Source organism: Micromesistius poutassou, assembly GCF_964030765.1.
Source record: "Micromesistius poutassou genome assembly, chromosome: 7".
NCBI lineage: Eukaryota > Metazoa > Chordata > Actinopteri > Gadiformes > Gadidae > Micromesistius > Micromesistius poutassou.
In genome coordinates, this window is record NC_140277.1 from 16038852 (window position 1) to 16054367 (window position 15516).

The 15516-nt window shown below is 44.9% G+C and overlaps 1 protein-coding gene across 1 annotated transcript; it reads right to left on the reverse strand.

The window, feature by feature from the left end:
• Positions 1–697: 697 nt before the first annotated feature.
• Positions 698–13453, reverse strand: LOC311350943 (carbohydrate sulfotransferase 15-like). Its single transcript, XM_084471044.1, has 8 exons — positions 13377–13453; positions 6856–7519; positions 5982–6321; positions 3940–4083; positions 2853–3012; positions 2475–2631; positions 2044–2191; positions 698–1353 (listed from the first exon to the last, which is right to left on the reverse strand). Exons 2-8 carry the CDS (start codon positions 7234–7236, stop codon positions 1163–1165), a joined length of 1521 nt encoding a protein of 506 aa, XP_084327170.1. The 5' UTR covers positions 7237–7519; positions 13377–13453; the 3' UTR covers positions 698–1162.
• Positions 13454–15516: the final 2063 nt, after the last annotated feature.

Sequence of the window (15516 nt, forward strand, 5' to 3'; positions counted from 1 at the left end):
TTTCTACGTGTATAAACTGCCCTCTTGTGACCAGAACAAGAACATGAAGCAATCATCAAAAAGGGCAACGCCGTGCCGGAAATCTGCATAAAGACCGTTTTACTATTTTAATGAATCAAACAAAAAGCACACAGAGAACATCCATGACAACCATGATCCACATTACACCAAATGCTTTCACGAAGGGCATCACAGTCCTGTGAAATCGTTCATATCCAACTCAGCTCCGATATGGGATCTGCTCGTTGGGCGACGCTATGAGGATCCTTCTCAGCAGGGACCGGTTCGCGATATTATATATTTTTCGTAGGATAAGTCTGGGATTCTTGCCTCTGATTGGTTAGAATGGCTCTCCTCCGATTGGTTATGGTTAGGGTCAGGGTTTGGGTAAGGGTTAACCCTAACCCTAACCATGAACTCCCGCAAACAGCTAGGACTAATCGAAACTAGTGATGGGTCGTTTGCGAACTAATCAGTTCGAATGAACGACGTCTTTAACGAGAACGAACCGACCTGATTCCCTGTTTCAGTTCTCTCTCGTTCGTCTCGTTCGTATCGTTCCCAGCTCCGCCCACTAGCCGCTGAGTCGTCGCTGAGTCGCCGTTCGTTCACTGACTGTTTAGCGGTGAAGACTCGAGGACTGAGACGTCACGAGAGCCAGCCGGGAAACAACATCCCGATTCCGAACACGAAGCGCTCCTCAACTGAAAGGAACTTAGCTAATGTTGTGTTGATTGATGACCGTTTGCACCATTGCACGATCGTGATTCGTTTGAGAACGAGAACGAGGGAGGAGTCTGAGTCTGACCGACTCGGCTCCCGAGAACCGTGCATTCACCGCTCCCAGAAACGCGACCAAACAAACAAACAAACAAACAAACAAACAAACAAACGATTCTGAACGATTCCTCTTGGCGAACTGACCGACGCGAACTGAATCAAGCAAACGAATCATGTCAATCAATCCACCACTAATCGAAACACGATCCAAAGGAGAGCCTAACCCTAACCCAATCTAGGGTTGGGTTCTAACCCAATCAAGAGGCGAGGATCCTACGAGACTTATCCTACTGAGAAAAAAAAAAAAAAGACATCGCGACCGGTTCAGCAGCAGAGTGGAAGGGGCGCGTTGCCTGTAGTTAGTCCCTCCCCCCTGGCCCCGTCAAGCCTCTGTCCACAGGAAGGCCTCGTGGTCCAGCAGGCGGGCCAGCTTCCTGTTGAAGGGCCGGTGGAAGTCCCTGAGCAGGGCCCTGGTGGCGTCCAGCATGGGGCCCAGCCTCCGGTCGGCCGCCCGCCGGGCGTTCGACATGGGCCGCCTGGTGACCGCCGCCATCCCCTGCTCTGACAGAGAGCCTGGACAGAGGGAGAGAGAGAGAGACAGAGAGAGAGAGAGAGAGAGGGGGAGAGAGAGAGAGAGAGAGAGAGAGAGAGAGAGAGAGAGAGAGAGAGAGAGAGAGAGCATATGAAAGAGAGAACGAGAGAGTGAGAGAGCGAGAGAGCATATGAAAGAGAGAATGAGAGAGTGAGAGAGCGAGAGAGCATATGAAAGAGAGAGAGAACGAGAGTGAGAGAGCGAGAGAGCATATGAAAGAGAGAGAGAATGAGAGAGCGAGAGAGCATATGAAAGAGAGAGAGAGAGGGGGAGAGAGAGGGGGAGAGAGTGAGAGAGAGGGGGGGAGAGAGAGAGAGGGGGGAGACAGAGAGAGTGAGAGAGAGGGGGGGAGTGTGTGAGAGACAGAGTGAGAGAGAGGGGGAGAGAGTGAGAGAGAGAGGGGGGGAGTGTGTGAGAGAGAGAGAGGGGGGAGACAGAGAGAGAGAGTGAGACAGAGAGAGTGAGAGAGAGGGGGAGAGAGTGAGAGAGAGAGGGGGAGAGAGAGAGAGAGAGTGAGCGAGCGAGAGAGAGAGAACGAGAGAGTCTCTGATGAAGTCCCTTTCCAGTTTGTCCTTCCTTTTAAAAAATATGAATTTGCTGGTGGTGAAAATCGGAAATCAATGAATGATTATATCTCCCTATCTCATCTTCAGCCAGTGCGCACGACGTACCGACGTCCAGAAAGTCAAACACTTTCTGTATCGTCGCGCCAAGGTCGGCTGCATACTGCTCCAGTGGAAGAACTAGGATCTGGTCCCTTCGGAAAACCGTCAACCAATCCAGGAGGAAGACGCCGTACATGCCCAGATTGAGCCTTACCTGGAAGAGGAAGGAACATTCATAGACGATGACAAAGGTTGCGTATTTAAATATGAATATCGCTGCAGCGTCTCCATCTGTACATACACCGTGTGTCCTGAAGATGGTGCCAGTGTTCAAGTTTTGACATTTAAAAAAAAAACCTTCACCCTATTTAATCTACTTGACACTGACAATAGGTTTTACCATTTAACGTTCCACCAAAGCAGAAACAAATCCTAATTGCATTCGTAGTAGCATGAAAAAGCTTACAGTTTGAAGCGATGAAAGCGATATAACTGACCGGCATCGCGTTGGAGAGGTTGGTGTTGTAGACGCAGTAGCGTAGAGTGCTGCTCAGTAGACAGGCCTGGAACAATTGCAGCGACTCGATGACCTTCTGGTGGAAGTCCTCCATGGACTTGTTGGCCACCTTGAAGTACAGGTAGTCCGAGTACAGCCTATACAGAAACACGCAAAGCAGGACAAAACCGTGATGATTTGGCTGGCAGAATACGTTGCTCAGAGATAATTTTCTTATCAAAGCGAAACATTCAAATGCAATGGCCTCTCATTTATGACAATATTCAAATTGCATACAATTCTACAGCCAAGAAACGATTAGCAAATCGATAATAATCGATAATACATGACAAAGCGAGGAGTAAACAGTTGTTGTCACCTCTCTACTGGATCTCTAAGCATGACGATGACTTTGGCATTGGGCTGAAGCGTGTGGATGAAGTCTTGGGCCAGTAGCAGTGGTTCCGCCTGCTCCTCCTTGTCTCCATGGAGATAGCTCCAAGCCTGGTTATCCCACATTGTGGACGCGCTGGCCTCGCCTGTCAATTCCACAGGGAAGTGGTGAACGGGCAGAGCTACACTGTGGCAGAGTAGAGCAGAACGTAAAAGACACTTTGTCCTGTCTGGCTGAATGGAAATGCTCCTTTGTCTTGCCTCTCTTTGCTGCCCACAATGCTCGTGAAAAAACTGCCGCCATGAATTGAATTGAATATTGCGTCAAGTAACTCCAAGGTAGGGTAATCACACCCTATAATTGCTGAAACGAACATGTTTAAAGCTTTTAACACAATGAACACATATTGTTGAGAAAGAAGATATACCGAGTTGTTTAATCACCAACAGCTGTGTGCAACTCTATGGTGTATGTCTGTATCTCTGATGAATAGAGAAAACTAAAAGAATAATTGCCGGTTTTCAACAATACTTAGCATAGCTGAAGTGAATGAGTCTAAATGTGTTGATTGAACACATTACACACAAGCAGAGTTAAGTTAAACATATCTGTGGTTCCATCTCTCCTAACGGTTAAAATACTAGTCAGACGATTCAACTCATTGAGCCTACCGTAAGGGTAGTGGGAATGTTTTTAAATAATGTATAACTTAAGATTTAGTTTGCAATGGGTGCCACCAGTGACACGTTTTGACACGTCACTTTTCTGCGTCGTTCGGTTGGAGGTAGGAAGAAATTTTTGACTACAAACGTTTTTTATCGATTTGAAAAAATAAAACAACACAAGCTCTGTGACTCCGCCCCCTGGATATATTGAAACGTTTAATGAAATAATTATAAACTCTTTCCATTGGGTCGGCCCAGTGAGTTAAATCAAACTGGTCCTTCACTGACTCACACATACACACACACAACACACACACACACACACACACACACACACACACACACACACACACACACACACACACACACACACACACACACACACACACACACACACACACACTTACCTGTAATGAATTGGACCTGGCTGTGTTCTGTGGATGAATTAGTGAGCATATGCTCCTGGATGCGCTGGGCTGCCATGTCAAACAGGTCCAGGTAATCTTCCAAAGGGAAACGCGCCTTCAGGCCGTCTTTAAAACGAATATAACCTGCAACATGAACACACACGGCCACTTTATACACACCTGCAAGCATCGTATTAGGGCTGGGCGATTCATCGAATTTTGATCGCGATTTTCGATTTTAGCGTGAAACGATCACCAAACTTATATAATCGAGTTGAAACGAAACAACTTTTATTTTATTTTTTTCGTTTTTCTTATTATTTTTCTTATTTTATTTTTCTTTCTTTATAGAAATTGCCAAACAGCTGGATACATATCTGGACATTATTTTCGATTTGACGATTCTGTGTATTTTTTTAAAGGGGAAATTTCAAAGTTCTCATTTAGACTGTGTCTTTTTTCTGAGAGAAATCATGAATAAATGCCTCATGTTCACACACTCAAAAACAATCGTTTGAATAATCGATAGATTTCAATATTGACCAAAATAATTGTGAATATGATTTTTTTTTTTTTTCCATAATCGAGCAGCAGCAGCCCTCCTACATCGTAGCGTTTCCTTCTCCCCTCTCTCCCCTGACCTTGAGCGGCGGTCGGCACGGCCGACAGGTTAAGAACCAAGAAGTACCACAGGAGGGGAGGGTGAGTGATATATCAACTATAAGGATTAACAACGAATGAAATGTTTGCAGCCGTTCAGGTTCAGGCGTTGGCTGATCTAAATAGTTTACTGAGGCCGTGTGTATTTTCCTGAGCCCCTCTCCCTCACTGAATGTAGCTCTCATGCGAGGTCACAGCCCCATGTTTATGGCCAGTCGGTCCACACACACACACACACGCACACACACACACACGCACACTCACATCCATGATTTCTGCCATATTGCGGGCCAAATATCAGCCAGATGGGAGTGAGGTCTGGTTACTCCCTCAGGTACACTGGCAGCTCAGGACGAAGCACAACTTTCACCGAGGACGTAAAATGAGTAAAGAAAAATCCAGAATATGGAATTTTGCAGGTTTGTTCCTGTGAGCAGACGTGCAGAAAAGGTGTCTGTGTCAATACCCTTTCTGACACTAGATATTCCTTCTGTTTCAGATCTGAAGCCACTTCCACAGTATGTAGAAACGTATAAATATCATCAGAAGGAAGTTTGATTCTTATAACAGACAAGCTTTTGGTTGGAAAAACAAATTGCTTAAGATGGGGCAAAGATAACCAATTGATATTTTAATTTCCAAACTAAATTAATGTCAAACTCATCAAATGTCATATATAAAAGTGACTTTGCGAAAAATTTACATTTCAAATGTACATCAGGTCTTTCAGCGTGTTATGGTTTGCATTTGAACTAACCATTTAGGGCCCAGAAATAGAGCAAATTCCCTAACGCTACCCCACACATATGTGTGTCATTTCCATCCACCGGCACGATGCGTTCAAACCAACAGTCAACAGAGAGTCGAGGCGAGGCGACCGGGTCTCTACCCGGACATGAAAGACACATCTCATACTGCGTCAACTGCTGCGTCGACAGCACACCAGACTCCTTTTACATCGTCGCAAATCCTCTCCTCCTGAAACATGAACCTGCATATTCAAAAAAACATCTAACATAATCAAAAGACAATATCACGCAACAGTTCCACCCCTTGCACACTGTACACGTCCGTCGACGGACCTCGTTGACTTTGCACGGGACGCTCCGGAAATGCATTGTGGGGGTCCGTCCAAAAGTTGAGAAAAGTTGAACTTTTCAAGGCGACGACAGATTCCGTCAGCCAGCCAATCAGATTGCATTATGCAAACATACATACAAGTGCAACTGTCAATGAAAATCGCCTTTGTAACACAACCCCCGGGGGGCAAAACACACGGCTACGTCAAAAAGCGCCCCCCCTCCCCCCCCATCCATCGACGGGACGGAGGCAGTGTGCGCGAGAGGCGTCCGAAGAGAAGCGTCAACAGACAAGCGGCTTACCGAAGCGTTTCCTGGTCCACCAATGGGGCTCCTTCATGGTGGTGAACTTGATCTCGCCGTGCAGCAGCAGCCTGTGGAACAGGTCGGTGGTGCCGCACTTGGGCTGACCGACGATGTAGAAGTACGGCAAGCAGCGCAGCCGGTACGCCTTGCCGTCCCGGTGGCGCAGGTGTCCCCGGAAGCCGGCCCTCATGCCGTCGCAGGCGGCTTTGAAGCTCTTGGAGCGCTGCGCGAACAGGTTCCCCGCGTACGGGTCGGCGCCGCGCTCGCTCGGGCACTCGGCCAGCCAGCAGGGGTTCTTGACGCGGGGAAGGAACTGTCGAGGAATGGCGGAAAACAGCTGTGGAGAGGGAAAACACGACACGACTGAAAACCGATACCGCGATAGTCCCAGTGATCCACACGTGTACTAGGGATGAGAATGACTCCAATTTTTTTCATGGTCGGATAATCGGTGGGTGTTATGAACGAACAATCGATTATTCGATGTGTGCCGACGTTCACAAAGGCAGCCGTGGATCATCGGCAAGAAATCACTTAATATCTTTAACGCAAAAAAAAAAAACTTTAACAGTGATCAGTGTTTGTGTTGTAATAGTGCTACAGAACCAACATTAGTTCCGTCCGTTAATTCTTGTTTATTTGAATGGGGAAAAAAATGTTAACGGTCTAAATGTTAAAAATCGGCTTTGACCCTCTCAAGAACGAATAATCGAATGTGTGAATGTGTATATATATAAACATAGATGGTGTCACGATCTCCCCACGCCACAGCAACGTAATGCAAATAATTCTGTGATTGACGGATACGATCCAAGCGAATGCCAATAACAATATCAACAAGAAAGAAATCAACAAGAGGAGCGCGACTGACCTGTGGGTCGGAGCCAATGACCTCTCTCTCGTCGGGGACTCTCCTGGGCGTGTAGTCCAGCTTGAGGAGGACGTTCCTCACCAGGGATCTCATGTCCAGGGTGTCATTACCGGAACAGGCGGCAACGGCCGAGGGCCTCAGCGGGGAGGGGGCGGGCGTGATCAGGAGGCCTCTCCTGTCCCACGTCAGGACGTAGGACGCCACGACGAAGAAGGACAACGTCAGGCCGAACAGGAAGCTCACCACCTTGAGCTTTGTGGCCGTGGCCCTCAGGTGGCTCAGCGGACACAGCGAGACCCACTCGACGGCGAGGGAGGTTCCCGGCGTGTGATTGGATCCCTCTGACCCGGGTGAGCTTTGGAGGCAGCGCTTGTCGTCCATCACGTCACCGGTACTAGCGGTCACAGGCCGGCGCCGACGCACCGACGCAACGGGCAGGGTGCGCGCGCACACGTTGAAACATTACCGATGCAGACCGATACAGATTGTTGTGTCAGGTTCAAGGGTTTGAGTCGCGGCTGTGCTTCAGCTGTCTCTGAGCGGTGTGTCACGCCTCGAGACAGCGCGGCATTCATCGCTCCGAGCAACATGAAAGTCGTTGTTTGCCTACAAATCCGGCATTCTGGCTCCAGATCTTCCGAGAGCGGGGATTTGGCGGGACCACCTATTACACAAACAGAAGAAAGAAAATAAACAGTGAGTGAGCTATTTTGGGTCCTTTTTTTTATTATTACAAGTGCATAAAGGTGGCTCTCTGAGGTTTGACCAGAGTCATTTGATAGCTTCATGTCATTAGTATTTGAAGTTACTTTTCTCTACTTGTGAGGCATCAATGGGTAAATAAACCAAACTTAAGCCTGGCGAAATAGGTATGATCACTTCAAACAAGTCAGTGGTCAAGCAGCGAGTGTGTGGTCCGGCGGACAGGATAGGTGTGCCAGCCGTTCGCTGTGGGCATCCAAGGGCAGCATAACACTTGGTCTGTAATTCAAAACTGAACACACAGAATTACTCCCTGTGGAGCTGGTGCCCTGTAGAGAGAGAGCGAACGCATGAAAATAAACCTTACGATTAGGGAAAACGAAGATGTAACACTGACGCTCCTATACTGATCATCGTCTCAACATAAACACACACATGAATAAAAGTTAATATACATATAGAAAACATCAGCAGCAGCAGCAGCATGGCAGAACACAAAGTTCCAAAAGCCTGCCGGCAGCACGGACACACACACATCAACTGTCTCTGGATCCAGGTAAACATCAGTCCCTGCTCCCCCCCTCCGGCATCGACCTGCGCCCATTAGGAGAAGTGGCTGCTTGCAGTGAAAAACCCAAACTCTGCAAGAGAGACACAAACACAGAGTGGATGAAGAGCCCAGCGTCGGAGAGAAGAGGCACGACGTAAGAACCTGGGAGCGTCGGAGAGGTAATAAATAAAGTGGACGGGACTAGAATCAGACCTCCTGGGAGGACCGTCTGCAGGGGAGTGGAGAGACTAAGTAGAGAGACTGGTGAAGCTGCAAAGCCTCACAGAGTTGTGTTGTCTTACAAGGCCCCGCGTTCACAAACAGGAGGATGATGCGTGTAATGCATGGCTTACACCACTGAAATAGCGGATTACCAAATTAGTATTGGTGATGAAAGCTGTGCGAGTGTCAATAAGCGGCAGTAACAACCTCTATTGGGTTTTGAAAAGATTAAGAAAGGCCATGCCATCGTGGTAATTACACATCTCAGATCGGGCTGTCGATCGCCCTGGACAAATGACAGAATGTCAGAGAAATCCACGCCCCAGTGGAAACAGCTTGATGGTGATTACTTGATATGAATGCTATAAAACACATATTTGGAGGAATGGTTGGTCAAGAATTGCTTTGTTATTACGTCAGCTAATGTGGCTAGAGAAGAGCAACCAAACATTGAAATAGATTACATCAACAATTTGGCTTCCAAGTAACACCTAATGGAACATGATAACATTCACTTTAAAAGTGAGAGTGGTTTATTAAAATTACAAAGCGATTTTAAGATAAGGATTTCAAAAGTTCACAAACAACTCACACGCCAGTACTTGTGATAGGTTTCATGTGCAGCTTAAGAGGTTAATTGAGTCAAATCGCGACAGATTCTGTCTTGAGCATTAAGCAAAATGATTCAGATCAATCAATAAGCAGCAAACGCCCACACGCACATGTCTGAAAGGACATTTTGTGTTCCTAGGGGCAACATTTATTACCTTTTCTTCCGAGCCCCAGTGCAAATGATTGTATGACTTTAAATGACGTGTTCACAAGATCCACGCCCAATCCCAGAGTACAAGATGTGGATAGAGATTTGCATATTCCCAACACACAGGATTGGGAAATAAGCATCCAGTTGTCATTGTTGTTGTTGTTTCAGGACTTGAGTGAAGATAGATGGGACACTGTCCTGGAATGACAGCCAGACTTTCCTCACTAAAAACAACAAACAAAGTCCAAGTCCAATTTCCTTCATATCTTGACCTAACCTGAAGGAGAAAAAGCCTTCTGGACTCGGGACCAGACACTGAGTGCAATTGGGTTTAGAAGGATTACATTTCAAGACACGAAATAAGAGGAGCCCAAGAGAAGAGAAGCAGACTGAAAACCAAAACGAATACCTACATTAAGCCTAATAGACTACAGAAGAACAGGTCAATCCTAGAATAGAAATGCTGACTTGAAGTTCGAAACAGGTTAGAGTAATTAACTAAAAATATCTTTGTAATTTCACCCCGTGTCCTTCAACATTATTAAGACGATTACTAATTGTCTTATTATTATTAAGACACGCAAGACCTAGCACCTTGCAAAGGTTATTTGTATCTGGATTATGACATCCAATAACAGACGTTTTCCATAACAACTGATCAATCTTTTAAAATCCATGCAACCAAGGCAGGCAGTCTTGGCTGACAGTGACTTTTAAAACACTAGACTAGCCTGTTCCTGGTGTGGTCTGATCCAATACAATTCCAATGCCATCCTTAACATGTGAATTTTCCTTATTATAACACAGACCCCTTCCCATTTCAATGCCAACTTTACCTGGAGCCTTCTCACACTGCCATTTTATCCATGATCGGCCGTCATGGATAAAAGACCAAAATGAAATATTTGAAGGCAGCAACCATTGTGTAACTTGGGTGAACTTCCCGGTGCACGACCAATAGGAGAACAACAATGCATTACCATATACCAGCGAGTAGTTGCAAAAAAAGAGTTAGGAATCACCCTCCGGTCTAACGGTCATTCGTGAAATGTTGTACAAGATGCACAATGTTTCGTCGTGGATGTGACACATATCATGACAGGGAATAAGATAGACAGGTCATAGTGCGCGTTCAAAGAAACGACATTGTACAGTAGACCAACGTTCCCAGTGGAAAAGGACGCACAATCAAGATCTGTCACTGTTCCACCACATTATATGATACGCTATAATAATACAAGACGTCAAAATCACACATGCCTGTGTGTGTGCGTGCGTGTGCATGCGTGCGTGCGTGTGCGTGTGCGTGTGTGTGTGTGTAGCCTTTCAGTGGGATTTCTTGGGGGTTTTCTTTCTGTGGCTCTCTTGGAGATATTGCCCATGAAACGTTTGGTGGATATCGTCATGCACCATGACAACACAAAGAGCATCCATTTCATCGTGTTAGCTTGGCTTCTCATTGGAACACACGCAACATGGTGAGGTGATCCGTGCTCAGTTTCTAGAGTAGCGGGAATATATTGAGTCTCTGGAAAAATTAAAAACACACAGTTAGAGCCGCTACACCTATTCAGACTTTTCAACAATGGAACCTTCCTGGGTTGACACACAAGCTGCCATGGCGTTCCTCAGGGGACAACTGGCAGACAGGTGCAGACTTTTACTAAGTGGGAAAATATATGTAAACTATTTTGACATATGCCTACAGTACAGTGCCAACTTTTGAGGGGGAAACCCAGACTAGCAGATTACCAGATTAGCAAACAACTTCTGGGGTTCAACAGCTGCAGCAGCTGTTGCACAGAGTGGATGTTGCATGCAGAGCATCTTATTTGACAAACATTGTGTTTAGCTTAAATGAGGTGAAGCCTTGTTTGACTGATTTCACTTTGGAGAATCCACCAGCTTGACGAGATTGTTAAGATCCAGATATTCTAAAATGCCATCACCGTTGGGGGGGGACTTAATTACCGTTGCTAATCAAAGAGGATCAATCCCGTTGTAAAAGCCAATTAGATGTGAGTGTGAGCGTGTGGGCGTTTGCCGCTCATTGATTGATCTAAATCAATAGTACCCCTTTAAACTGAGAGGGGCCACAAGATGCCTTTGGTTGCAATAACAAAACCTGTAGCTGTAGGCCTATGTAGGTTCTTGCGTTGGAAGCAGGAGAATATTCAGCTGCCAATTCATTTGTTTAATGCTCCGGAGATATCTGTCAGTATGATTTGACTCAAAGAACTACAGTTAAGCTGCACTTGGAACAACAGAAAAACCTCTCACAAGTACTGGCGTGTTGTTTGACAGTGAACTTTTCAATTCCTTAATCTGAAATGCTCATGGATTAGTGGTTGTAATAAGCCACTCTGACCGTTAAAGTGCACTTCATTATGTTCCATTAGGTGTTACTTGGGAGCCAAATTATTGATGTTATCTATTTCAACGTTTGGTTGCTTTCTCTGATTTGTATTATTTCTAAAAATATATCTATCCATACATGTTGGTAATGGAAATGAAGCTCTGCTGCCAAAGTAAAAACTGCTGCCAAAACAAATGGCCATCATTGCGCCGTGCACATTCCTAAAGTGATGCATTACAGGATCCTTTGTTAACATTTGTGGTGGACCCCCAGTGTCCAATCTAAACAAACACAGGGTACAATATAACCACAGCGCGCTCTCTCTCTCTCTCTCTCTTATACATATACACATATACCCCTCTCCTCATTTCATACAGCTCTCTCTCTCTCATGCTTGAGACATTACCTAAGCCATAACCCAGAGGTGTGCCAAAGGAAACACAGCTTTTTTTTTACTACTCCCGTCGCCAGATATTTTGATTCAATCACGGGGGGAACCCAAAACCGTCGGGCCTGACAGAACACACACCAGGCCCGGGCAAACCTCCGTGAGGTTGGCACTCGTTGAGGACTGAGTGGTTTAGCTTCAGCTTCATATTAGCGTCACATAACCGAACCAAGCACTCAATTGTTCACAACATTGTGTGTGTGAGTCGCTAGGCATTGACGACAAGGAAATAGATCACAAACAAAAACACAGACGATTCACGTTTTACATTTAGGGCATTTTTTCATCCAAAGCGACTGGTCTGGGTGACTGGTCAAGTTGCATACAAAACTCATTCAAAACACACGTTCTCACCACACCAGACTGCGTTGGCAAGAAATGTTGTATTTCATGAATTTCTTAACAGTACTGTACAGAGTTGTTTTTTATTTTATTTGTAATAATTTTTGGTTTATCTACCTGTTGGTGTAATTCGTTTTTTTCTGTTAACCTGCTCTACCTCCTGAGCTATAAGCCGACCGAGGATCCACAAGACATTGGTTGAAAGCTGAATGCCATGGGTGGACCAATCAGGTGGGTTTATCCAAAGGGCATCGATCTAACTGTCAAGTCCCCCCCCCCCCCCCCCCCCCAAAGGAGACGACGGAGCAGACTACAGTAGAAGGAAAACGCCCGGGCGCATCCTCAGATCCAGACACATGATGATGCCATATAAGATGGAAGGAATTCACAACCATTTTCTTGTACCTTGGAACAGATGTTTCGGTGAGAAGACCCTTTTCACTCCAGTACCAGAATTAAACAGACATTAAACGCTAGATGTAAACACGCCTGGACTGTTATGTGCTAGAGAACCCCCTCATAAATAAAAGCTAGACACGAGGCATTCGCCGTTTGGGTCCAAATGTTTACAGTAGTTTATCTTTACTTCACAACAGTGTAATGTCAGCCTCGCTTGCGGGTCATCTCCTGGTGCGCCAAGAATCCATGACTCCTGGAAGAAATGACTGAGACATTCTGCAGCTGTTCGGTAACGGGGAATTCTTCCTCCAAAAGAGGCTACTTTATGAAACCAAATATACAAGTTGCATAGGGAATTGATGCGTGTTGGGGTTGGGTCAGGGCCAGGCCATAATGATTAACTATGCGATGAATAAACTAACCTATGCGAGACGTTATATCCATTATAAGAACATTCACAGCCTAAATGTTTAGACAGAATGATCCAATAAGTGTAGAAACGACTTAATGGGTCCCTAAACTCCGTTTATTTATAGTTTCATGCTTCCTCTCCCAGCGTGGCTCGTAATAAGTTTCAAATAAAGGCAAACATTGATAAGAAATGACCACGGTCATCTCAAATATTGGGTTGCATGTTGGAACGGTGACCAACTCAACAAAGTCATTCAATTATCATTATTATAACATAATTACGCGTTATTCATGTTGGTTTTTTTAAGAAGATGGTCAAACTACTCACGTTCAAGTTTTGACGGCTGAGTCACTGCATTGCTGTTTAAAAAACAATTGCGCCCAAGCGAGAGAAAAAAAAAAAAAGAATATAGACGTATAGCCTTGTTGAAAGCTATGTAAAACTCTGTTTTAAGAGACGTTAAGAGATTGTCGGAGCTGCCGAGGGAGTGAGCGGTTCTTGGTGCGGATCCATCCCAGTCGCGTGTGGTAGGTAGACCGCGGCGCGTCGCTCCGAGACGAGAGGAGGGAGTGGAAGATGCGCATGGGCCGGAGCAGCATCGGGATGAATACAAGGCTAGATACATCTGCTCCCCGAAACGGCCAATAGACGATGAATGTGAATGTGTGTGGTTGAATGTTTTTGTTACGTGTGCACCGTGAACTTACTTGAATAATGGGTCACAATGTCATTTAATATTATAGATTCGTTGATTGATTGGAAGTCATTTAGAATAAAGTCACGTGTCCGGATAAGTCAGCGTTCTGGGTGTGGGGGATGTAAAAGTCAATAATGTCGACAGATCACAAATGACTTGTTTTTTCATTATGATAGGCCTATTTGATAACTGTATTACTACGTGCACTCTACGTACCCATTCTATAAAAGCTTTCTGATGTTAATGTTGAGTAATTGCGACTGTTAGTGTCATCATAAATGTCTATGAAGTGTTAAATTCAAGTCCGATTATGAATGCCTGATGTCTTGATGTAGTATCCTTGCTTGCCATCCTCATTGTCTAAAGAACCAGCTATTTATAAACTTTTCATGTATTATTTGAAAGGCATACATTTCACTCATGATTCTCTACTAATGAAGGTCTACATCTAATTAACAGCTGAGTTTAACGGTACACATAGTTAATACTGCAGGCAACATTATGATTTTAAAAAAAACGCCACATATGCCTGAAATCCAAGATGATGGAAGCATGCAATCTTTTTTCAGTATTGTTCATTCACGTCAAAACAAATGTGAAAACAATGTAAGACTTCTTAAATGACCTTTAAATGTGAACTCCCATGATTCTGACAATGCAGTCATTCATATAAAACGTTTTATGAGTGTTATATGTTTCAATGTTGTTTCAAGTGTTATAATAAGTGTTGATATGTAAAAGTTCATCACATACTCTCACAATTCCTGAATGAATTTATTCAAGAATTGTGCCATCTAAATACACATCTGAGACACATCACAATACTAAATACTACTACTGAATACTGAATAATAATATATGTTTCACAAATTTCAGACAGCAATTCCCCTTTCGAAGTTGGAAGTCCACTTCTCCACCACCGTAAACTATCGCGATGGTTCATGGTGGAGATGTATAAACCATTGTTATGGTTCTTAAACCATCGCGATGGTTCATGGTGGAGATGTATAAACCATCGTTATGGTTCTTAAACCATCGCTATGGTTCATGGTGGAGATGTATAAACCATCGTTATGGTTCATGGTGGAGATGTATAAACCATCGTTATGGTTCTTAAACCATCGCTATAGTTCATGGTGGAGATGTATAAACCATTGTGATGGTTCTTAAACCATCGTTATGGTTCATGGTGGAGATGTATAAACCATTGTTATGGTTCTTAAACCATCGCGATGGTTCATGGTGGTGGAGATGTATAAACCATTGTTATGGTTCTTAAACCATCGTTATGGTTCTTAAACCATCGCGATGGTTCATGGTGGAGATGTATAAACCATTGTGATGGTTTGCGGTGGTTGAGATGCATAGTATATCATGGTTATGGCTCCTAAACCATCGTTCATGGTTCATCACCTGGTTCGGCAGGAATAAAGACAGAAACATGTCTATCCCGGGAGCTGCCGTCGGCGGGTTGGCAGTTCCAAAACGGTGGCTTGGCAGTTCCAAAATGGTTCATTTCTGACAAGTGAATAAAGTCGACGCCGCTGTTCAAGGAGATAGAGTCTCATTTAAATAAACTGCATCCCCCTGCAGAACACATCCATATGCATGAGACCAAGAGTCTAATTACTTACCATTCCCAGTCCAAAAAAAAAAAGTGATTCATACACATTTTGCGGCGGCGCACACCAGCTGCATGTCAATGTCCTCTGTTAGATACACACCTTCAGCATCACCTGGCTCATCTGACCATTCAGGCTGATCAATACA